The sequence below is a fragment of the Cynocephalus volans genome, chromosome 7 (genome assembly GCF_027409185.1).
Source record: "Cynocephalus volans isolate mCynVol1 chromosome 7, mCynVol1.pri, whole genome shotgun sequence".
Classification (NCBI taxonomy): Eukaryota; Metazoa; Chordata; class Mammalia; order Dermoptera; family Cynocephalidae; genus Cynocephalus; species Cynocephalus volans.
Window position 1 is genome coordinate 132,157,787 of NC_084466.1, and position 24,788 is coordinate 132,182,574.

General features: G+C 37.5%; 1 protein-coding gene across 3 annotated transcripts in view; it reads left to right on the forward strand.

Moving 5' to 3' along the window:
* Window positions 1–21,833, forward strand: part of SLF2 (SMC5-SMC6 complex localization factor 2) — a 44,560-nt gene extending 22,727 nt beyond the window's left edge. For 2 of the 3 annotated variants that reach the window (XM_063102597.1, XM_063102599.1), the window contains exons 12-20: window positions 2,371–2,470; window positions 3,108–3,284; window positions 4,499–4,596; window positions 5,364–5,451; window positions 7,376–7,507; window positions 7,959–8,036; window positions 11,417–11,503; window positions 15,315–15,383; window positions 17,472–20,886. In XM_063102597.1, coding sequence (XP_062958667.1) covers window positions 2,371–2,470; window positions 3,108–3,284; window positions 4,499–4,596; window positions 5,364–5,451; window positions 7,376–7,507; window positions 7,959–8,036; window positions 11,417–11,503; window positions 15,315–15,383; window positions 17,472–17,507 — 865 coding nt within the window. In that variant the 3' untranslated portion in view covers window positions 17,508–20,886. Of the gene's footprint in view, window positions 1–2,370; window positions 2,471–3,107; window positions 3,285–4,498; window positions 4,597–5,363; window positions 5,452–7,375; window positions 7,508–7,958; window positions 8,037–11,416; window positions 11,504–15,314; window positions 15,384–17,471; window positions 20,887–21,754 lie in introns of those variants that run through there. The other variant, XR_010024057.1, reaches the window with a different exon arrangement.
* Window positions 21,834–24,788: the final 2,955 nt, after the last annotated feature.

The window sequence follows — 24,788 nt, forward strand, 5'->3', positions numbered from 1 at the left end:
GGTTCTTAAACATTATGAGAATATATTCAAGTTCACTTCTGAGAAAAATGCAAATTCTTATAACTTGGCATGTCCAAAACCAAACTCTCCATTTCTCCAATTCTCCTTCCACCCTATACAGCATCCTTTGTTACTCAGATGTAATTTATGTCTGAAAATGTGTTGGATAGCAAATGCTCAGAGACTATATTCTAGCACTTTAAATAGGAGAAATAATGCTTTCCCAGCCATCCCAAAACCCTAATTATTTTCCCCAAATATTACTAAAATACTCTTCGACATATATATTTTAAAAGTTACCATATACTTCTGCATAATATAAACATTTAAAATACCAGCTACACTCAGAACACTTTTGACACCAAATGTCTAGATTTTCCACACATTATAATTCTTCAGTTCTATGTAGATACCAACTAGATGTCCTACAATTTAATTTAGTTCTGTCACTAACTACCCAGAGTTGGTGCAGACCTCACTGATTAAGGGTTCAGTCCCACAAGACTGCCACCACTTCATATGCCAGTCACAAGTCCAGGCCTCCGAAACTTCTGATCAACCAGCTATAAATTGGGAGTTCCCACAACTTCCTCTTCAGGTATGATAATTTGCTAGGACGGCTCACAGAACTCAGGAAAAATTTACTTACCATTACTGGCTTATTGTAAAGGATACAACTCAGGAACAGCCACCTGAAAGAGATAAATAGGGCAAGGTGTGCGGATGGGAGTACATGGTCTCCCATGCCCTCTCTGGGGTGCACCACCCTCCCAACATCTTGATGTGTTCACAAACCATGAAACTCTCCAAATGGCTTTTTTTGGAGGTTCCATTATACAGGAATGATTGATAAAAGCATTGCCTTGATGATTAACTCAATCTCTAGTCCCTCTGGGTGGTACTGAAAGTTTGAACCCTCCAATCACATGTTGGTTACTCTGGCAACCAGCCCCCATCCTTGTACTCATCTCCTTAGCATAAACTCAAGTATGGTTGAAAGGGACTTATTGTGAATAACAAAAGAGGTTTGTTCTTATTACCCTTATCACTCAGAAACACCAAAAGTTTTAGGAGCTCAGCCAGGAATCAGGGACAAATACCAAATATATTTCTTATTACACCACAGGAAAACGTATACTCATATTCATATATTTGTTTGTTTATACATAAAATGCCTGTAGAATGAAGGACTGAGACTAGTAGTAATTGTCTGTGGGGAGAGGAAATGGGTGGCTGAAAGGCCAGACTGGGAGGGCAGTACACAGCATACTGTACCTTGACATGTTTTGATGGGTTTTTTTAATATATATGAATATTTTTTTTCCAAAAAACTAAAAAATATCATCTGTCTTTTGAAAGCCAAGTTCATGTATCTTCTCTTCCATGAGCCTTCACTGGTAACCTCAACTGGAATTGGAGTGCTTGGAATTGTTTCTTTATTTTGCTACAGCAGTTTCTTTTGTTATTGGTGGCTGTCCAGTACAGGGATTAAACCCTGGATCTTGGTGTTAATGAGCACCATGCTCTAACTAACTGACCTAAATGGCCAGCCTGCTACAGCAGTTTCATTAAGCCACTCATGAAGACTTTTAACTATTTTGAGTTCTTTGTAGTCAGCCACCTTCTACATCACTTTCTAACACCAAAAGCAATGAGGATAGTACAGTTGGCCCTTCGTATCTGCAGGTTACATATCTGAAGATTCAGCCAACTGAGGACCAGAAATATTCAGGGGAAAAAAAGTAGCAATACAACAATAAAAAATAAAACAAAAAATACAGTATAACAAATATTTACATAGCATTTACATTGTACAAAGCATTATAAGTAATCTAAAGATGATTTAAATTATATTAGAGGATTGCATAGGTTATATGCAAATACAATGCCATTTTATATAAGGGACTTGAGCATCCTAGGATACCAAAATCCACGGTGGTTCTGGAACCAATCCCCACAGATACCAAGTGATGACTGTACCTTATAAAAAGTATCTTGTTCAAGGAAAAACTAATGCATAGAGTCAGGGACAGGGGATTGACTCAGATCTGGCATGAGGGACTTTTGGGAGTAATGGAAGTGTTCTATTTCTTGATTCAGATAGTGGTTACATTAGTATATATGCTTATCAAAACTTAAAATCGGTACATTCCTTTTATTGTATATCAATTATACCTCAACAAAATGTCTTTTAAAAAGTAGTTGTTGAGGGCTGGCCGGTTAGCTCAGTTAGTTAGAGCGTGGTGTTATAATGCCAAGTCGAGGGTTTGGATCCCCTTACCGGCCAGCCGCCAAAAAGTTATTCTTCAGTATGTCTTAAAGTAATTATTTTGTGCCTAATTTCACATCGTTCTGTTCACTTCTCAATAGTTCTGAAACACAGACATCTGGGGGAAAAGGAAGTGAAGATTTATCCTATAAGCCAGTTTTTTCAAGTCTTCCTGAAACCAACATTTTAAATGTGGTTAAGGTAGGAAGAAACTTTTCTGTATGTCTTTAGCATAGAGCTAGAATCATGTAGTTTTGTGGTTAATGGTTTTTTTAAAAAATCACTTGTTTCTTACCAGGTGATTTTTACCATTCTGAAATTTCTTAGCAATAATGTCTGTATCAAAAGTTATTTTTGCTGTTTTTATTTTTGTTTTAATATTAGGAGTAAAAGGGAACTTTACTCAGTTATGTCATTAAAATAGCTTTGAAACCAATAATTTTTTAGAATTAGAATGTATGAAGGAAAAAAGTGTTACTTAACAATTTTAACTTAGTGATCAAGAATTAATAATATAAAAGAAAATCAAAAGACAAAACATCAAAAAAAACCAAAGTAAAAAACAAAAAACAAGACAATAATAGTGTGAAAACATTTTTAGTGGCTGAATCAAATCAATGATACTAAACAAGAAAATCTTAGAAATGAAAAATGAAGAAAATATTACTTGATTCAACTTTTAACGTATTTCTTGCCTTCCTTTTTATAGACATCTGATACTTGTTTTCCAGGTATTAGATGACCATTGCATCTTTTGTCAAAAAGATTTTATATTTAAAATTCTTCAAGCAAAATATATCTCCTAAAGTTGTTCTGTCTGTGCATTTGTGTCAAAAAGTTTCTAGGCTTATGTACATCTATACATCCAGAAGGTTACCAGGATCGTGAAATAATGTTGCTGATTTTAATGTTGTTTAAAATGAGTTTGGAAAAACAGCTGAAACAGATTCCTCTAGTAGACCTTCAAAGCCTCCTGATAAACCTGATGAAAAACATCAGAGATTGGAACACAAAGGTAACATTACTTAAAATTTCAGTATTGTTTTTTTGTACAGCATCACAATTTGACTTTCATAGTGCATACAGGATTAATTCTGTTTCTAAGCTCTATTAAGATCTTTGGCAGATTAAAAATAAACTGAGGAAGGTACTGTTTGCTGGAACTGTATTATTTCATGATAATTGAATCTTTTCTCAAACTGCAGCTATTCATTTGACAAAAATGTGTTCATTGGAGAATTCCTGTGGACTAAGCATTAATATAGATGCTGGAAATTCAGCTGTTGAAAAATAAAAAGCCTTTGCCCTCATGGGGATTTTGTGCCAGTCAGAGGGTTAGATAATAAACAAGTAAATGTAGATTGTAATATCATGTCAGGTTGTAATTAAGTGAGGCAAATTAAAATAAAGCAGAATATAGGTATAGGAGATAGCAAGGCAAGGATGCTATGTTATTTCATATGAGGCAATCAGGGAAGGCCTTTCTGAAATGACGTTTGAGCAGAGACCAAAGTGAAATGATAGACTGAGTCATACTTACAACAAGAATTGGAGTTGAACAGTTGTAGCTATATGGAGGGTGAACATGTGTAATTTTTGTTAGTCCTTTTTAAAAATTATATTTTTTTACCTTTTTTCAGTGGGAAACTTAAAACGTGCAGCAGTAGAGAGAAGAGTGTAAAGAACCCCTAAGCACTTATCACCCAGTTTCAACCATTATCAAGATTTAGTCATTCTCGTCTAATCTGTTAACCCCACCCCATACTTCCTTCCTCTACTCATCAGATTATTTTGAAGCAATTGTTAGGCTTTTAAAATACTAGAATAAGATCTCTAAAGTACAAGAAATCACAGATCAGGCACACACATGATCTTGTGCAATTCTTATTATACCCATTTGGTAACTGGCATTTGTGTTTATAGCACTTTATTCTTCCAAGAAGGACTGCTTAAATATAGATAGAGATATGATGTAGCACAAAACATAAAAGCCAAGTGAAATTCTGATAAATGTATGTTTGGTCTGTTTAAGATAGTTTAAGATAAAATTGAATCTGTGTATTGTGTACGTTTTAGCAGGTTCTAGACGCTGTGCTATTTCTAAAAATGAGTGCTCTGTTTTGTAATAGTGCTTCCATTAGGGTAAGAAAGGATGTAGGTGGTGTGTTGGATGTTTGATTCTGCTGTCCTGTTTGAAAAGAAATCTTGTCTGTTCTTTTTTTTTTTGAGGTTCCTGAACTCTGTCTGGGTATAAATGAACTCTCCAGTCATCCCCACAACCTTCTGTGGTTGGTACAGCTTGTCCCTAACTGGACATCACGTGGAAGGTATTGAAAGTGAGAATTAAATGTTAAGAAATTTTATAATGTTAAAGAAATGCTTTGGGGTCCTTTAATTCCATTCATTATTCTTTGAATGATAGATCATAGTCTTTTATTACATATTGTGTCGTAGGAAAAGGCACTGATATCCTGATTCTTGTTTAGATCATTCTGTAATATTCTTGATTTTTAATTTCAGTTTATCTGATAACTTAATTCACAATATAAAAATAAATGAATTAACATTTTTTTTACTTTAGTAAAAATAAATTCTAGCAATAAGACAGGTTTTCTACCACTAAATCATCAGGGTCAAAGTTAAAGGCTCTTTGTTATAACACAAAGGTCAAGGGTTTGGATCCCTGTACTAGCCAGCCACCAAAAAAAAAAAAAGGTATAAGCTCTTAATGATTTACCAAGCTTCAGGGAACTCTTTCTAACTTTTTGTGCATATATTTTACATGAAAATTTTACTGTTCTTTGACATCTTGTACATTCTTGTATAGCCTCTTGAAACATTGTCTATGTTTTCAATTAGAATTAGGAGAACTGGGGCCGAGCCCGTGATGCACTCGGGAGAGTGCGGCACTGGGAGCACAGCGACGCTCCCACCGCGGGTTCGGATCCTATATAGGAATGGCCCGTGCACTCACTGGCTGAGTGCCGGTCACGAAAAAGACAAAAAAAAAAAAGAAGAACTGTGGGCTCATTCATTTGCTTCTCAAGCAGTATTGATTAAAATATATTCTAAATACTTTAAATTCTAATTTCAGGCAACTGAGGCAGTACCTCAGTCTAGTGATAATTTCAAAGCTTTTGGATGAGAAACATGAAGATGTCCCTAATGCCAGTAATCTTCAGGTATAAATACATTTTTTGTTTTTAATAAATGAGAGAAGTAGTGAGGTTTGGGAAAATTGATGAATCCTAAGTCAAAAGTCCTGAGGTTAGATCTCAACTCTCAGGCATGATACTGTTCATGTAATCTTTAGTATGGTACTTAACTAAAAAGATCCAGTTTCTTCATCTGTGAAATTGAGATGGTGTTACCGTTCTACCACATAGGGTGGTGTGGACAATCAGAAAAATTAATGTATAAACTAACTACTGGGAAAATTATAATGTGCTATTATATGAATATGACATTATTTATTAAATTCATCTTATCAAGGTTAGCAATTTTATCACAAGATTAGAAATGTAGAACTATTTTACGTTAATTGCATCTTGTACCTGTTTTAGTATTAGTCTTTTTAGATCATAGAGCTTAAATGTGGTTGCCCTCCAGTACTTGTTCAGTAGTGACTATGTTATGTCTATATATGAGTGTGTATGAATATGTCCTGTGGGGTCTGGCCGGTTAGCCCAGTTGTTAGAGTGTGGTGCTAATAACACAAAGATCCAGCCAGAGTTTAATCCCTGTACCAGCCAGACACCAAAAAAAAAACATCTTATGAAGTCCCACTCTGAGAAGTACTGAAGGCTTTTTACAAACATTGATAGCACTGATGATGCTACCCTTAGTTGGATTTGAAAACTCACCATCAGGGCTGGCCCATGGTTCACTTGGGAGAGTGTGGTGCTGATAACACCAAGGCCACGGGTTAAGATCCCCTTACTGGTCATCTTTTTAAAAAAAAAGAAAGAAAGAAAGAAAACTCATGGGCCGGCCCGTGGCTCACTCGGGAGAGTGCGGTGCTGATAACACCAAGGCCCCGGGTTCGGATCCCATATACGGATGGCCGGTTCGCTCACTGGCTGAGCGTGGTGCTGACAACACCAAGTCGAGGGTTAAGATCCCCTTACCGGTCATCTTTTAAAAAAAAAGAAAAAAGAAAGAAAACTCACCATAGAACCTGATCTGGATGTCCCTGTGTTCTTGTTTGAATTACAATTGAAGTACAAGGTACTCCACCAGGTCCTAGGGGTTAAAAAAAAAAAGATGAATTAGATTAGAGACTCTGCTCTTGAAAACATTATCTGTGGTTGAAACAAAATAAACAAACCAGTGATAAAAGTATGAACAGAGTGCTGTGGGATGGAGAGATTGATAGGGAGAGCTAATTTCTGCTTTAGTGGAATGAGGTAAATTTGATTCGAGATACATGGGGACTACTCTTGAGTCACCAGGATAGTTAGCAAAAAGCTCTCGATCTTTTCAGCAATACTGCTGCCATCAAAAGAGATCCAGGTGGGAATGTTCAAGCCTCCCCCCCCCCAAATTTAAATTTAAAAATAAATTTTTTTTAATTAAAAATAAATTTTAAAAAAAGAGATCTAGGGATAGGATTTCTAACATCTGCCTCCTAACTTTTGTTTGTTGTTACCTTTTTTTTCCTTTCCTTTTTTTTATTTATATAAAATAGAACTACATGAGTAATTAACCCTCAGACTCATTAATTGGTATTCAGATTACACAATCTAGTTGATTTTCCCCCAAACTTCTTGTAATACTACTTTTCATAATTCAATGACATCTGTCCACAGTGAGATTCAACTTTGTTGCCTTTTAAATAATTTCAGAAAGCATTCCCTATGACCTCTATTGTTAATATCATTTGGTCTCCTCCTAAGCATTTATCCTTAAATTATAAATACTAAATCTTTAACTTGAAATCCCTTTTTAAGCAACTGATGACTTTTAGGTAAAGGGGAAATGGATATCATTGGACTATAAAGAAAGCTAAAGGGACAAAATTAGAGAAGGCAAAATGAACAGAGGACACACTACAAAAAGCAACTCTATTGCTTAGTATTGCTCAATGTCTCCTCTTTCTTTTGATAGATATCAGTCCTACATCGCTATCTTGTGCAAATGAAGCCTTCTGATTTGTTAAAGAAAATGGTCTCGAAGAAAAGGGCTGAACAGCCAAATGGCGCTATTGATGACAGTCTTCATTTAGAACTTGAAAAGCAGGTATCCAGGGGTAGACAATCTCAAAGAGTACATATGAACATAACTGATACCAGTTTCCTAACCACAGACTGATAGCATAGGCATTTTTGGATTTAGAGACTAGGTACATTCTAGCAAACAATTTTAAAGTGAATTTTTTTTATTGCAGTCACCAAATTCTTCAGGAAACTTGACAGTTGAAAATTTAGGTAAAAGGATGGTTGTTGGTAGTTTAATACTGGGAGGTTTTTTTTGTAGACCTTTACTAGGTCACTCATGAGATGGTAAAAAGAATGCACTTGAGTTAAAAATCAGACAGCATAGTGTAGATGCTTGGTTTTTCCTTACTTATCTGCTGAGTTAACTTCAGCAAATCCTTTATCCATCCTGGGCAACTTTCCTAATGGGTAAACTGGTATGATATCTTTGCTAGCTAATTCATGGGTGTTAATTTTAATCATTTCTCTAACAGGCATATTACCTGACCTACATTCTTCTTCATTTAGTCGGTGAAGTTAGTTGTTCTTATTCTTTTTCTTCTGCACAACGGGTAGGTAATGTCTAGTGTTTTTGTTGTCTTTAAATAGACGTCATTATTGATGGAGTAAATGAGCATGCTTAATATAGAAAGAAACTTAAGAAAAATTAACTGGTTTTGCTACAGAAATCCCAGTGTACAGTGGAAAGAAGGGAGTAATAGAAACCTTGCAACCATATCATATTGACAAGAATTATTTGTCAGCAAATGTTAGTTCTGTTTGTTGGAGTGGAACTTAACCATTATAACTTGGCAACAGTATAATATATTTGTAAGATACCAATGTCGCCAAATACCAAGTAGGCCGGCTTTTAGCTGGTTTCATCAAATCTTTTCTCCCACCCACCTTTTTTGTTTTCTGTATGAATAACATTTGCCTTCAAAAATTAAATTGATGGTAAGTCAGGCTACTTCAGAAATGTGTTTCTAAATTATCTCCCCATATTAAGATTTTTATTCTGAATTATTCTGTTCTCAGATTCCTGGGGAAAGTTCTTATTTATTTAGGTTTTTTAAAATTCAGTTTTAAGGCCAGCCCTGTGGCTCACTCAGGAGAGTGCGGCGCTGATAGCGCCGAGGCCGCGTATTCGGATTCTATATAGGGATGGCCGGTGCGCTCACTGGTTGAGCCTGGTGCGGACTGCACCGTGTTGAGGGTTGCGATCCCCTTACCGGTCAAAAAAATAAAATAAAATTCAGTTTTATATTTATTTTTGTGGGGTACAGTATGTTGTTTTAATTCATGCATATTTTGCACAATGATTCACTTGTGGTAGATAGCATAGTTTTGTCCCCATTAGTTCACCCATAATCTTCCCTCCTACCCCTACCCTTCCCAGCCTCTCTGGATAACCATTATTCTACTCTCTACTTTAAAAAAAAAAAAAAAATACAAAGATTACCATCCTTATTGCAAAAAGAACTCTTAAAAATGAATTAGAAAAATCTAAACAAATTTGGTGAAGGACATGAGCTAATAAGTCACACACCCCAAAGAAACACATGGTTAATAAGTACATTCTAGGATCTGGTTGCAGGTGGGTGTGGGGCTGGCCCAGCCACCATCTCAGGATCCTTGGCATCAGCTGGTTTCATTTCTGGCCTGGATGTGCGGTGGGGTTGGGGCTAAGGCCCCTAGCCCCCATCTCCCAGGACCCCTTTGGGTTTTGGGCTGGCTCTGTTGCTGGTCTGGATGTGCCAGGAAAATTCTTGTTTAATTCCTTGTGTTTCATATCTTAGCTATTCCAATCCCTGTTTTAAAACTTAGTATCTCCTAAGCATGATAAAAAGGACACAAGACTAGTTCATGTGTTTTTATAAATGCTGTCGTACATAGAACTGTTTGCTCTCCCTATTGGAAACTAATATAGTCATCTTCTGTAATGTTCTTATATGATCTTGACATTTTCTAAATTAGTTTTTCTGATTAAAAAACAATGATTATTGTGAAACTGTATAAGGTAGAAAGTGAAAGATTCGTACAATCTAGTTCCCTCCCGTCAATTTCTCCATAATTTATGCATATGCTAACAAAAATGGAGTCTTGCTATTTGTGTTATTTGCAACTTGTCTTTTTATTCACTTTGAAATATTATCACTTCTAACTATAGTATTTTGAAACCCTTATTGATGAGCATTTCATTTTTTGTGATTATACACAGTGCTAACATGAGCATGCTTATTTTGCGTAGCTCTGCACAGTTTTGCAAGCATATCTATAGGGTAAATTCCTAAAAATACAATTGCTAGGTCAGAGGTTATAAATATGTTAAATTATTTTAAAATAGCTATTATCAGACAGGGAAAGGTTGGTAAATGGGTACAGAGTTACAGTTAGATAGGAAGAATGAGTACTGGTGCTCTATGGTGAAATAGCTAATAAATATCATACTGTATATTTCAAGATAGCCAGAAAAAAGGATCTTGAATATTATACCAAAAAGAAATGATAAATAGTTAGGTAGTAGATATGCTAACTATTCTGAATGGATTGCTATACAATATATGCATATATTGAAACAACAAACTGGAGTCCGTAAATGTACAATTGAAAAAATAGGGCCGGCCCCTGGCTCACTCGGGAGAGTGCGGTGCTGATAACACCAAGGCCCCGGGTTCGGATCCCATATACGGATGGCCGGTTCGCTCACTGGCTGAGCGTGGTGCTGACAACACCAAGTCAAGGGTTAAGATCCCCTTACCGGTCATCTTTTTAAAAAAAAAAAAAGAAAAGAAAAAATAAACTAAGGGGAAAAAATAATTAATTAAATAAAATAGCTATTATCACATTTCTCTACCAAAAAGTGTCCATTTACATTCTGACCAACTGCAGTTGCCCCTTCGTATTCACAGTTTCTGTAACTGCAGATTCAACAAAATAAGGATCAAAAATATTTTGAGGGAATAAAAATAAAAATATAATGATACAGCAATTAAAAATAATACAAGTTTTAAAATACAGTATAACAGGGCTGGCCCATGGCTCACTTGGGAGAGTGTGGTGCGGATAACACCAAGGCCATGGGTTTGGATCCCTATATAGGGATGGCCGGTTAGCTCACTTCGGAGAGCGTGGTGCTGACAACACTTAAGTCGAAGGTTAAGATACCCTAACCAGTCATCTTATAAAAAAAAAAATACAGTATAACGACTATTTACATAGCATTTACATTGTATTAGGTATTTTAGGTAATCTAGAGATGATTCAAATTGTATAGGAGGCAACTGCTCTGCAACAACATCTTAGAATATTTTTTTTAAAAAATTTAAATAATAAGTAAATTAAAAAGAAAAAAATAAAGCATATGGGAGGATGTGCCTAGGTTATATGCAAATACTTTACCATTTTATAAAGGGATTTGATAATCTGTGGATTTGGGTATCTGGGGAGGGGGTCCCTGAACAAATCCTCTGCAGATATCATGGGACAACTGTATATGAGAGTGACTGTTTGAGACTATATGCTTCCAAAATGTAAGACAGTTTTTCAAACAAGGAAATAAAATCCTCTATTAATAAAAGCTTAGTTGTTCATAGAGATAAAAATAGGTTAGCTGTTATTTTAATATTCCATTAGAGAATGTGGTCTGAGTACTACGTCACCTAGTCTGAGGTCTGAGGTTATTTTCATTAATGTGAGTTAATACATAGCAAAAAAAAACTTTTATTGTTAATGTTTTTAAAATTAACTAGCAGTAAACCATAATAATCTTATTGTTGTGGAAGTGACTACTTTCACTGGTATGACTGGTACTATGTTAGATGGTTAACATCAGAAATTGCTAATTGGGGAATAGTAGATTTTTTAAATGATTTAGTTCTAACTGCATAATCTCTTCTTTGTTAATTTGTAATGCTTCAGTGTTTTCATCCTTTACATTTGTTTTGCACAGAAACACTTTGTGCTACTCTGTGGGGCTTTGGAAAAGCATGTTAAATGTGATATCAGGGAAGATGCAAGACTTTTTTACAGAACTAAGGTAAGTGTTTTTTTCCTTACATATTAGTTTTTTTATTTAATCTTGGTTACATTAGTATTTAAGGAAGAGAAGCATATAAGGCTCTCTTTAAAAAACATGTAATGGGCCGGCCCGTGGCTCACTCGGGAGAGTGCGGTGCTGATAACACCAAGGCCCCGGGTTCGGATCCCATATACGGATGGCCGGTTCACTCACTGGCTGAGCGTGGTGCTGACAACACCAAGTCAAGGGTTAAGATCCCCTTACCGGTCATCTTTTAAAAAATAAAATAAAAAAATAATAAAATAAAATAAAATAAAAAACGTAAGATTGGAAATATGACTTTCTCCTTTACTGACAGAAATCAACATCTGCTTAGTACTTCTAGCTAGATTGAAAGTGAAAGGAAAAATCTCAAAGCAAATACATTTTTCACTTTACTTTCTGTTCTGAAATTCCTGACACCAAAGGAAAAAAATACTTCCGGTACTAATGAAACATCTTAGTATTTTCCCATTGTATAGATGAAAGCCTTTATGCTTGTTAGCTTTAAGAATTCAAGCACTGTTTAAATAAATATATGTTTTGAAATTTTATTATGATTGAAAACTTGTTTTATTCATAGAGAAGAAATAGATTTAGCTGTTATTCTTTGAATATTCCATTGAAGAATGTGTTAAAAGAAGGACTCTTCAGATCTCTGGGTCCTATGTCACCCAGTCTGAGCTCAAGGATGGAAATGATTCAACAGTAAGCTTACTAAGCTTTTTTTTTTTTTAAAGGTTTTGTATACTCAAAGACAGTAGAAGGGCCGGCCTGTGGCTCACTTGGGAGAGTGTGGTGCTGATAACACCAAGGCCACCGGTTCGGATCCCCATATAGGGATGGCGGGTTAGCTCACTTGGGAGAGCGTGGTGCTGACAACACCAAGTCAAGGGTTAAGATCCCCTTACCAGTCATCTTGAAAAAGAAAAAAAAAAAAAAAAAACAAAGACAGTAGAAAAGCCAAATATGTGAGTATGGGATAGGAAAGCAACTTCAGTATTAATAGAATAATTTGCCAGTTTTTCCTGAAACATAAAATTAAACAATACTCTTTTAAAACTTTCTTCTAAGGATTTTTAATTCCCAGTTCATCTTTTAGCTTTTGTAACCTAAAGCTGATTCTTTTTCCCTCTTGTGTTTGGATAGTCATTGAATGTGAAGTCTCAGCTTTGTAACTTTATATCTTACATTAATTAGCTGCAAAGGTTAGTCATTTGAACAATGCCCATTTGGACTTAGTCTATGTGTTTATTTTAGTAAATTTAAGTTAAATACAAAAATGAGCAACTAATGAAGTTGTATCAGATTTCAGATTTACAAATACATATAGGGGATAGTTCTGTGCCTTAGAGTGCAAACCCTAGATTCAGAAGTACATTCTTTTGAACATTGACTAGAGTTACTGGCCTGTAGAACTTGGTGGTAGTGGCTGCTGCTGACAGACATGCTAAAGGGGACCACACAGTTTATGTTCCTTAAAGCCAAGGGCCTGGCATGGATTGGTGCCAGGGTTTCTCTTACTTAGGGTGGAGAGTGACAGAGTGGTCTATGGAAATAGCTTCAGGGGCTGGTCTTCCTGAAATAGGTGAGTCTCATGTCTCTTCAAAAGCCTCTAGTTTGAAAAGTTGATTGTTTTGGAAAAACTTAATTTGCTGAATAGATGGAGAAAAAAGAAGAGGTTGCAATTTACTTTGTTTTTATTTTTTTTTTCTTTTTTATTTTGGCAGCTTGGCATTACAAGGCAACACTCTAACCAATTGAGCTTACCGGCCAGCCCTACTTTATTTATTTATTCATTAATTAATTCATTCATTCATTTAATTTATTTATTTATTTATTTATTTATTTTGCAGCTGGCTGGTAAGGGGATCTGAACCATTGACCTTGGTGTTAAAACACCACCCTCTAACCAACTGAGCTCTGGCCAGCCCCACAGTTTACTTTATAAACTTAAAGTAGCTATAAAATTCCTGACTTGTTTAAGACATTTTTATCAAGCAGTTATGTTCAACAACTGAGACTCTCTAGAGTGGTAGAGTTTTGTTTTTGTGGTAAAGTTTGAGTTTTGCACGGAGACTTGCTTTTAGGAAAAAACACGCTGATGTGTTTTTCCCGGTACTCTTACTCAGCAATAATCATCACAGAAGCCAACTTCTGTGACCAAATGTGTGGGGATTTCTCCCCATCAGCAAGCAAGGAAGCAAGCAATTAGCGAACACCAGCTGGATGAACTCTAATTCAATTCTGACACTTATCTACCTGGAGACAGTGTCAGATCCCACAAGTTGATAGCTCAAGTCCCCAAGACTGCCCCCCACTTGAGATGCCAGATGCAAGCCCTAGATTGTTTTATCTGTCCTGCTGACCAACTGGCTATAAATTGGGGTTCCTGAGAAGCCCCCCACCCCTTTTGTGTTTAGTAGTGTTGCTTGAGCAGCTCACAGAACTCAGACAAACATTTACTTACATTTACCAGTTTATTATAAAAGATATTACAAAGGATACAGATGAAGAGACGCATAGGGCAAGGTATGGGAAAAAGGCCACAGAGCTTCCATGTCCTCTCTGGGTGCGCCACCCTCCAGGAACCTCCATGTGTTCAGCTATCTGGAAATTTCCCGAACTCTGTACTCTTGGGTTTTTGGTTTGGCGGGAGGGTGGGGGGTCGGGGGGTGGCAGCTGGCTGGTGTGGTGTGCCCTTGGGTTTTTATGAAAATTTCATTATATAGGCATGATTGAAGGATGGACAACCGTGTGGAAATGTGATTGGACAAGAAAGGGATGATCTAACACTAACAGACTTGGTGGGGAGACCCAGCAAAGCCTGTCTGTTCAGTTTCTTCTTGGCCTCTCTGTAGCATTCCTTCCTCCTGGGTATGGGGTAGGACCCCTTCTCGAATGAGGGTCTTATTGCCCACAATTAGATAGATAATAGGTCAGAGGATTTCTTTATGGCCAGCTTCTAGACAGAAAGGCAGTGGAAGATTAGAACAAGCTAGGAGCCATAGATGAAAACCAGAATATACATATCTTAATGTCACAGTTGCTAATGGTACAAATGTAGGAATATGCCAGGTATTTAAAGAGGATTCATAGTACTTTGAAAAATATGGAGAGGAGTAACTGTGAACTTTGGACCTTCTGATAATGTAGAAATAAATGACAAGCTTTTTTTTGTTGCATTGAGCATTCACAATGGGGAGGCTAGGAACAGCCAAAGCCTTGGACTCTATAACACAAACTATCCTTTGGCTTTTCTGTTTGGTTGTTCAGAAGACAAGAAGTCAAAAATGTAAGTTCCTTTGAAGGCAGGAATATGTTTTTCTGGATGATCTTTAATAACTAACGGGAAAATTGAGTTCTAAGCATTTAGTATTTTAGATTTTGGTGATAAAGGAAAGTCTTATTAACTGCTATGATTTGAAAACCCCTTCAAGGTTCAGCCCATGGCTCACTTGGGAGAGTGTGGTGCTGATACCACCAAGGCCATGGGTTCGGATCCCTGTATAGGGGATGGCCGGTTGGCTCACTTGGGGGAGTGTGGTGCTGACAACACCAAGTCAAGGGTTAAGATCCCCTTACTGGTCATCTTTTAAAAAAAAGAAAGAAAGAAAGAAAGAAAACCCCTCCAAAAGATGAATAGTTTTTCTCTTTCTTGACAAACATCAAATTGAGTTGTTGGGCATGAGCCTATTGCAGCTATCAGATCTTTTCTAGCAAGTCTTAAATTGATTGTAGGTGAAGATGTTTTGATCTGATTCTTTTTCCTCTTTTTGTTATTTTTAAGGTGAAAGACCTGGTTGCCAGGATACATGGAAAATGGCAGGAAATAATCCAAAACTGTCGGCCTACTCAGGTGTCATTTTATTAAAGTTATTTATTCTTAATAATTTTGCTAAATGGTACTTTTCATACTGTTTGAAACAAAGTATAACCAAGCATTTGCTTCTAATTAACTTAAGATAAACTAAAAACGCATGGTTTGTATATGTTTTTTAGTTTTTATTTGCTTTATATTTAGTAATTTATTTCCGGAAGTGGTTGAGCCCATTTTAAAATGTTACGTTGCGTCTAATGGAAGTTATTCAGTGAGGAACATTTTTTTAACAGCTCTATCAAGATACGATTCACATACCATACATTTCACTCACTCACAGTATGCAATGGTTTTTAGTCTATTTACAGAGTAGAGATCCCATACCCATTAGCAGTCACACCCGATTCCTCCACCACTCTCATTCCCTTCTTCACTCCCCCCAAGCCCTAGGCAAACACTAATCTACTTTCTGTCTATATATATTTGCCTATTCTGGACATTTCCTATAAATGAGATACACTATGTGGGCTTTGTGACTGGCTTCTTTCACTTAACATAATAAGTGAATGAGTCCATGTTGTGTCTTTCTGTTGCCAAATAATATTGCATTGTATGGATATATCACATTTTACTTATCCACTTATTAGATGGACATTTGGGTTATTTCCACTTTCTGGGTATTACAAATAATGCTTCCATGAACATTTGTATTCAAGTTTTTGTGTGAATATGATATGTTTTCAAATGAAAGCATCTCAAGCATATACCTGGGAGTGGAATTGCTGGGTCATATGGTAATTCTATGTTAAATGTTTTGAGGAACTGCCAGACAATTTTCTAAAGTGGCTGTACCGTTTTACATTCCAACCAGAATGTATGCGGTTTGTGATTTCTCCACATTCTTGCCAAAGCTTGTCATTGTCTGTCTTTTTGGCTAAAGCCATAGTAGGAAGTAGGAAGTAGAATTTTATTGTGGTTTTAATTTGCATTTCCCTAGTGACTAATGATGTTGAGCATCTTCTCATGCACTTATTGGCCATTTGTATAGCTTCTTTGGAGAAATGTCTATTCAGATCCTTTGCCTGTTTTTAAATTGGGTTATTTATCTTTTTATTATTAAGTTGTAAGAATTTTCCATATGCTCTAGATACAAGTCCCTTATTAAATATATAATTTGCAAATATTTTTTCCCATCCTGTATGTTGTCTTTTCATTGTCTTGATGGTATAATTTGTAGCACACAAATTTTTTATTGTAATGGAGTCCAGTTTTATCTATTTTTTTGTTTTGTCACATATACTTTTGATGTCATATCTAAGGAGCCTTTGCTTAAGAGGGGCATTTTTTTTTTTAACACCTGCTAATAAGTTTGCCATCCTGATTATTTACAAATTAACTGATGTAGGATTGTTTAAAATGATGCGTCTCAAATTTTAATATACATAGGAATCCAGTAGGAACTTGCCAGAATGTGGATTATGATTCATTAGGTCTGGGGTGGGACCTTAGATATGCTGCATTTCTAAGAAGTTCTCAGATTGATGCCAATGCTGCTGGTCCAGGAACTAAACTTTCAGTAGCCATTACCCAGAAGTTGCTTATATTTTATATCAAAATAACAGGAATGTGGAATATTAACTAGGAAAAGCAATCTCACTATGTTGTGACATTTTGACTCTTGCTTTTGGTGACCATTAAGATATGCATGCCCTTTTAGAGAAGTCTTTGAAAAATCTTATCTTTTGTTGTTGTTGTAGTTTCTAACATCATTAGATTTTTTTTTTAGTCTGGCCATCTGTGTTGATATGGCATTAAAACAGAAAAGAATTTAAAAGCTAAACTTTACATTAATTATCTTAATATATTACTTAATCTCCTTAAATATATCTCTCCGTGTATGTGATGGTGAGAAAAACATCCTGTTCTTATTTTATACTTTTTTTATTGTTAGACCACAAGTTGTGAAATTTGAATCTGATCACCGTAAATTTTCAGAGAAATGTACAATATAAAGATTTTATTGCTTTCATTATTAAAGCCCATTTTCTGATTAGGTTAGTAGTTTTATAAAGATTGGTTTATAATATAATTTAAGTTTATCTTGTTTTTTCCTCTTCCCTTTTCTAGGGGCAGATTCATGACTTCTGGGTACCAGATTCTTAACAGGAGTTGCAGCAGCAAAAATATGAACCAAGAAAAATTCAATAAGAATCTTTTCTAGAAGAGTGGAATACTACAAAAGCCAATGGAATACTAAAAGTATACAGTGAATGTGCCACTTGAATGTCTAGTATGAAGCTGGTAATGAAGAAATTGCCTTTTCGGAAGGAGATATGAAATGTAATCTGCTTAATTGTTAAGACAATTGACCTTTTAAACAAGCAGAGTACTATAGAAAGAGGGGAGGGGTAGAAACCGCTAATAGTTACACATCTAACCTGCCCCCATTAACTCCTCTTATTAAATTGTGAGCCAATTATCTTTTTTTAGATAGTATTTGTGGCACTTAGATAATCACAGTAAATATGTAAGGAAAGAGTTTGGACCAGCTTGAATTGGACATGGAAACCAAGACCAAATTCCAGTTGTGTTTAATTTTCCCTTTTGGTTATTTTAGGATGCAAAGGGAAAGCTTAGAAGTGAATTTAGTAATAAAAAGCATAAATCTCTTCTGTGACTCCTATAAACCACAGGGAGGTTTCAATCCATGCATTTTCTTTCACTGTTGAAGATTATAAATCTGTTAGATTTTTAAAATAACATTTAAACAGTTGAGAAACAGAAGTTTGGTATGTTGTCAGGTCCCCTTAAGGGGAAGAGGTTAAGCTGCAAAGTAGTGGCTCTGTTTTTATGCCAAAGTGTTGAAATGCAGTTTGTTTTGGATTTCTTTTAAATGCATATATTTTTTAAAATACTAGTTAAATCGTAGAATTTTGGCTAAATTGTAGAATTCTGGCCCTTAATAAACATATTACAGAAGTCTATATTGTAAAAACTTAAAGATCTGGACAAGTTTCCAAAAACTTTGTTTCCATAAGTATATATAACTTTGGCCAAGACCCAGATGGTGTTTATTCTTTAGGACACTGTGTGCTCATGCATGAGTGCACACATACGTGTGTGCACATGCACACACTCGTGTGCTTGTATCTTGAAGTTGTTGCACTTGAAAACCACAGCTGCTCTAAATTCTGAAACACTGGAAAGCCATCCTTTGCTTTAAATGGTGGAAGGATAGTAGAAGTGCACATGCTGGTTTTAGCACAAGGGCCCTTTGAAGCCTTTGGTGGTTAACAGACTCTTAATAGCTAACTGAAAGATTCTTTTGTTGACTGAGTGTCCTTTTTAGGATGGTTTGTTTCCTGAAAGACAATGCCAACTTTTTTTGTTCTTTCAGTATTGGCTTGGGTAATCTGCTCTCCTGAGCACTCTAGTGTCTCCGGTTGTGGGGGGAAAGACTATGGAGGGGAAGGGAACTGAACTTGATATTTATGGTTTGAGAAATGAGAAAATAAATTTTGAAAAATAACTTTCTACCTCTAAATTGAGGCTTAGGAGTAAAGGCATTTTATCTTAAATTTATCATTTAAAATAGCATCAGTTTTTTAGCTCACATCAAGCACTGGGCAGTTAGAGATTTTATAGGGAAGACTAAATAAATTCAGTTTCCAGGAATCCAGTCTGAATGAGGCTCCAAGAGTCAGACCAACAAAAGTTTTATTCTTTGTTGAGTTTACTGGTAAGAATATTATCTTGATACTACCTCTCAAGGGTATTGTTACAAAATGCCACTTATGGTTAAAGAGATAGATTCAAAGAGTTATATTTGACAGAAGCTTGAAACTCTGGCATCTATCTGCCCAATAATGGGGATTCTCACTCTGTAATTTAACATTTTGTAGATACATTATTTGTGTGTAATTTTATAAGTGTTCATATTTTTCTCATTTTGCATTGTGTAAAGTGTACAAAATCTCAAAGTATAAAATACTGCTTATATTGCTTGTAATTACAGTGTGTAAATATTTTCTAATTGTGTACATTGACGGGGGGACAAGTGGGTTATTCAGGTTTTTTTTTAAGTGACCCTTTTGTATTACAGTTTCAACAAATAACTGCCCATCAAATTTAAAACCACTTTGATACATTTTTATTTAACAGTTCCAATAAGAAAAGTCTCTATTTTTAATTCTTTCTCCATTAAAGAAAAATACTTCATCTGTCCCTATAAAATAAATGGCCAGACGTCAGTTTAGGCCCTTGTATTTATGACTCTGGTAGAGGTCTTCAGTCTCCAGGTCATAGTCCAGTCAGTATTTGCATTCTCATAAAAATGTTGTGATTCTCTTTTAGCACAAGTAGCCCATGGTTTTTCTCCCAAATCAAGTATTTTCCTTCTCCCTCTTAAGTCCCCATGCTTTGTCTCCCTCCTGCTATTGTTGCCCAATGAATGGGATGGTAGCGAGGGAGAAAATGTTCATTGCACAGAAAATGTCGGGTCACTTTTGGGGCTTGGCAAACAAAGCTTGCACTGAGTGGTGGTGTGTTTGGCAATATTACTGTGCCAAAAATCACTTTGTCTAATTTTCTGGATATGTATGTCAAACTTATTACCCTTATTGCAAGCTGAAAATTAAGGTACTTGTAAGTGTTTATGCTTTTGTGTGTAACTGTTTGCCTTTTCTAAAACGCTTTTCTTGTTATCTGAAAATATAATTCTATTAGTTATATCATGTTAAGTGAAGAGACTCTCCATGCACAAAACGCATCTATGTCGCAGTAAAGAGTATTTGTACATTTTCTATCTCCTGATGGCAGTGGTGCCTTTGCCACCTTTTGGAAAGTTAGCATCTTGTTTCTGTTTTGAAGGCTTAGTAGCTTGCTTTTGACTTACCAAAAATCTCCCCAGATGTAAAAGACAGAAAATGGCATGTTGTCACCCAGGCTCAGTTGGGACATTTGCATTTTTATTTTTATCAAAACAAATACAGTTGGTGGGGACTGGCCAGTAATAATGTGTGGAGTCTTTAAACCAAGAGTAATTTTTAAATTAAAAAAAAAATTTAAGGGCCGGCCTGTGGCTCACTCGGGAGAGTGCGGTGCTGATAACACCAAGGCCACGGGTTCGGATCCCAAATAGGGATGGCCGGTTAGCTCATGAGCATGGTGCTGACAACACCAAGTCAAGGGTTAAGATCCCCTTACTGGTCATCTTTAAAAAAATAAAAATAAAAAATTTAAGAGGTGACCCATTAACAAGCAACTGAGTTGGAGAATTAGGCGATGACTATCCTAGTTTGTAAGAAGTCAAGAGTAGGGTACAGGTGGAGGGCATATAGAGCAGTTAGCATGATCTCTGATTGTTTCTTACTCATTAACAGTGTTGGTGCACCTCATTATTTGTGCATTTGTTTTCCCTGGGCAGTCCTGTCAGCCAGTTAATCCATCAGCTCTTAGGAAGTAAATGCAGATTTCCTTTCTTTCCTTTTATTTTTTTTTAAGATTTTATACTACATCTTGTTTAAAGTCCTATGAATGTGTGTGTGTGTTATTAAAACTGCTTTTTCTCAGTTTGAACTTGTGTTTGGTAATATTTGTTTGGGAGTGGGGGTGGTCAAGTATCTTCAATACCCTGTATCTTCCCCTGCCCCGTCCCCTACTTTTTAAACTGATTTCTTCCTTCCTTTCTCTTGTTTTGGGTTCTCTAGGTTTTTAGCTTGATGTCTCCTATTTCTGGAAGACATAAAGCCACCGCTGTATATAGTTCACTTTTATGTAACCCAGTTAATAATATGCTGTGTATTTTTCAGTCAGGAATTCAGTAATCTTATTCTTACCTCATTTGCTATGTTCATTCAACAATTATTGAGTGCCTACTACATTTTTAGGACTCAGTGAGGATTCATTGGTGAACAACACAAACAGCACTCTCATGGAATCTTACCTGCTAATATCAAGGTTAAAATACTTTTTGTTGTTGGGCAAGAGGAGTGGAAAAGAATACCCTTCACCTGGCTACCTTGTTCTAGAGCCTTGGGCCAAGAAAGGGGAAGCCATATAATGCAGAGGCAGGGCTCGGGACCATCTCCAACATGCCAGATAGATGCAGGTCTGGGTACACCACCTGGGGGTTGACACCTCCTCGTAGGAGAAACTTCTTAGGAGCTCATACCAGAGCTAGGCATTGTTGCTAGAGTCCTCGAATACCAGAACCATGCCAGCAGACACAAAGAGCTTCAGAGGCTTCTCTTCAGCTCTCTTTTTGCTGGTAAAAAACAATAAAAAAATAATAATAGGTTTTTTACTTTTAAAACCCTGCATGCTAAAACTAAAAAAACTGATGGGTGGTGGTTTTCCAGCATTTGTGGACATGTCCTGACACTTGCTTTTCCTTACTAACCGTTCCCTAGGCTGGAGTCAAGAGAGGGCAAACCAGAAGGCCTAGCTTTGTGTCTGACTCCAAGACAACTGGCTGGGAGGAAAACGTAACAGGCAAAACAGGCTTCTGAGGCACAGTGGAACAGTAAGACTACAGTATTGCCGCACTGGTGACAGTCCCTGCTGAAGAAGCACCTCAGCTGTATACGTGGCCAAAATAAAAGATATGGCACCTAAATGGAAAGTGCTGGGCAAACCAGAGGCGGAGATGACAAAGCAGGAACAGAAATGCCGCCACAGTGGACAGAAAGCAGGACAACTTGACTAAGCCAGAGTTCTTCCTCAGGGAACCTCTGCTCAAGTTTCAAGGGTTCATACCCACCTCCTTCACCTATGATCTCTGTGACAGTAACTGCTCTGTGTAAAGCCTAGAGTCAAACCCTGATGTGTAGGTGGGTGAGAATTGGTGCTGAGGACAAGCAGCGCTACCCTCAGCCACTTTCTTACAGCGGAGTTGGGGAAAATAGCCTAGTAAAGACAGAACTCATGTTTGTGTTCTGTGTGTATGAAGTACTCCACGTTTCCAAATGGGATCTTCTTTCTCGCAGCCACCCTGTGAAGCAGCCAGGGTAGTGACTTTAAGGATGAGTAACAGCCTCAAAGAATGGCCTGCCTGTGTCACAGGGAACAAATTTATGGCTAGGTTTGGATTAATTCTTGGTTTGATTTTGAGTCTCTTCTTTTCCACTGTCAGTATTCCCATCCATATTTTATCAGCTCGATTTGCAGAGAACAGTATTAACAGTCAAAGGGGTTTCCTATAGAAAGTTGCATTAATTGTCTTCACATCTGATACCTTCAGTAGGTTCAGAGATTTAAGTGGTAGGACTGCAGAGAGAAATGGATTGTGGTCTGAATCTATATTATCATAAGTACTGAAGTAACTGCCCAACGACAGTTTAGCAAGTGCCATACTGGAACTTGGTATTGAAATCACACATTTTGCTCATTTAAAAATGTGTGAGGTTCTAAGTCTGCCATCAGAATGCCTCAGAGAAGAAAGTCTTGCCTCAGAGAGTGAGGTTGAGTGAAATGCTGAACTTACCACATTGGCCTACTTGCCACTTCATTAGGTATCTGAAGTCAGCACTTAACTTGGGGAGCTGTGCCTTTAAGGCCACTGGGCCCCAGCAATTTAATTTCTCTCTTGTCTGGTACTGTGGGGCTAACAGTTTTCTTGCCCTGCCCCCACTATTACCTCTAACCCACCTTCCTACAAGGACTGCAGAGTTTTTTCTTTTTTTCTTTTCTTTTTTTTTTTTTTTTTTTGGCAGCTGGCCGCTACAGGGATTGACACCTTTGACTTGGTGTTATAAAACCATGCTCTGACCAACTGAGCTCATTGGGCAGCCTGTTTCTTAGTCATGTCTTTACTATCTTCCCAGCTCAGACTTCCTTACGCAATCCATCAACTCTTTCACGACTTTTTCCCCTTGTCTTTTCCAAACTACTAGCTGACTTTTCCCTTCTGTTTCCCACTAGGAACCCTCCCATCTCATCAAGTCAAACTCAGTGTCCTCTTTCATGTCCCTTCCCTTTTCTCTATGTCCCCAGCGTAAGTCTGTGCACAAACTTGCACATTTCTGCCTTTACTAACAGTACTTCCCCTTCAGGTTTACCCTGCTTCCCCCTTCTCAGACTTTTCCAGTCTTGATTGTCCTCTCTGTAAATACAAGAATGAATTTCAAGGCAAGTTACTTAACCTCTTAGAGCCTCTTTTCCCATCTATAAAATGGGGCTATTACCGCCTCAGGATAGGATGAGGGAACAATAAAAAACAAAAAGAAAAAAGGCTGAACACTTTATAAAAGCACGTGTACACCTTTTTGGGGGGGGCAACTGACTGGTATGATGCGTACACTTTTTAATGTAAGCATTTCTCCCCAGCTACTTCCCCCCCACCCCCCACCGCCGACACACACACACGCACATACATCTTATTTGCAGAGTGCTGGGAGAGGTGGAAGTGTGATGTGGGCCCTGCTGTCTAGCATTCTGCAGCCACACACAGCAGTCCAAACTATGAGATTGTATATGATTAAGTGCCAAACTGTGAGCTTTGGGAAATCCAGAAAGAGGGGTGAAAGATCTTTCCTAGGGTCCCTTTAGTTAAATGTGCCACTTGAATCCTGTTCAGACTCCTAGGCACATGCAACAGTCAGTCACATATGTTCCTGTGGTCCTTGTCATTTTGGTCCCTCTTGGGCCCACATCAATACTGTCATAGATGAGAGAGGGAGGACCAGGGTTGGCCATGGCCAGAGCTCAGGTTTCAAACCCTAGGCTGGCTGGGTTCACTTTAATAGGTGGAGGGAAGGAGGCAGGACCTCAGTTTGTAAGGAAGAACCATCTTAGTTGAGTTAAAGGAGTTGGAGGGTTGACTTGGAGGGGGTTTCCTAGATTGCTGCCGGGTAAGATGCCTGAACCTGGAAAGGAAAAGATATTTGATTGTCTAGGAGGGTACACCGGGAGTTTTGGAGTAGGATGACGTTCAAGATGAGCTGGAGGGAAAGGCAGGTGTCCTAGTGACCCAGTCCGTGAGATGAACCTGGGTTAGAGCTAAGATTTAGTGAGTGAACAGGTGCAAATGGTTGTGGCTTAGTTATCCACAAAAAGAGCATTCTCTGTGTGCACTTCAGGTCAAGCTGTTAGTTCATCCTCTCCAGGCCTGACCCCATCTCACCCACTCACATCTCAAGCTGAAAAGCCAAGCAGCAGGAGGCCCTTGAGCTGGGAATCAAGACCCTGTCTCGTGTTCACTGCTGCCCCAACGCCTGGTCTCTATCTACTGCAGCTCTCCACACCCTAGGCCAAGAGCAGGAGGGTGGCAGGAGCGCAAGAAAGGAGGCCCAAATTAGAGGATAGGACAGAGGGCCCTCCAAGAGGGAAACCTCCAGAGGACAGGTTTGCACGGCCCCAGCAGAAGACAAACTCAGAAGGGTCCTAGGGTTAGAGGGAAGGGGAAGGCGGGCTGTTAAGCCAGTGGAGGACGCATGGGGTGGTGAG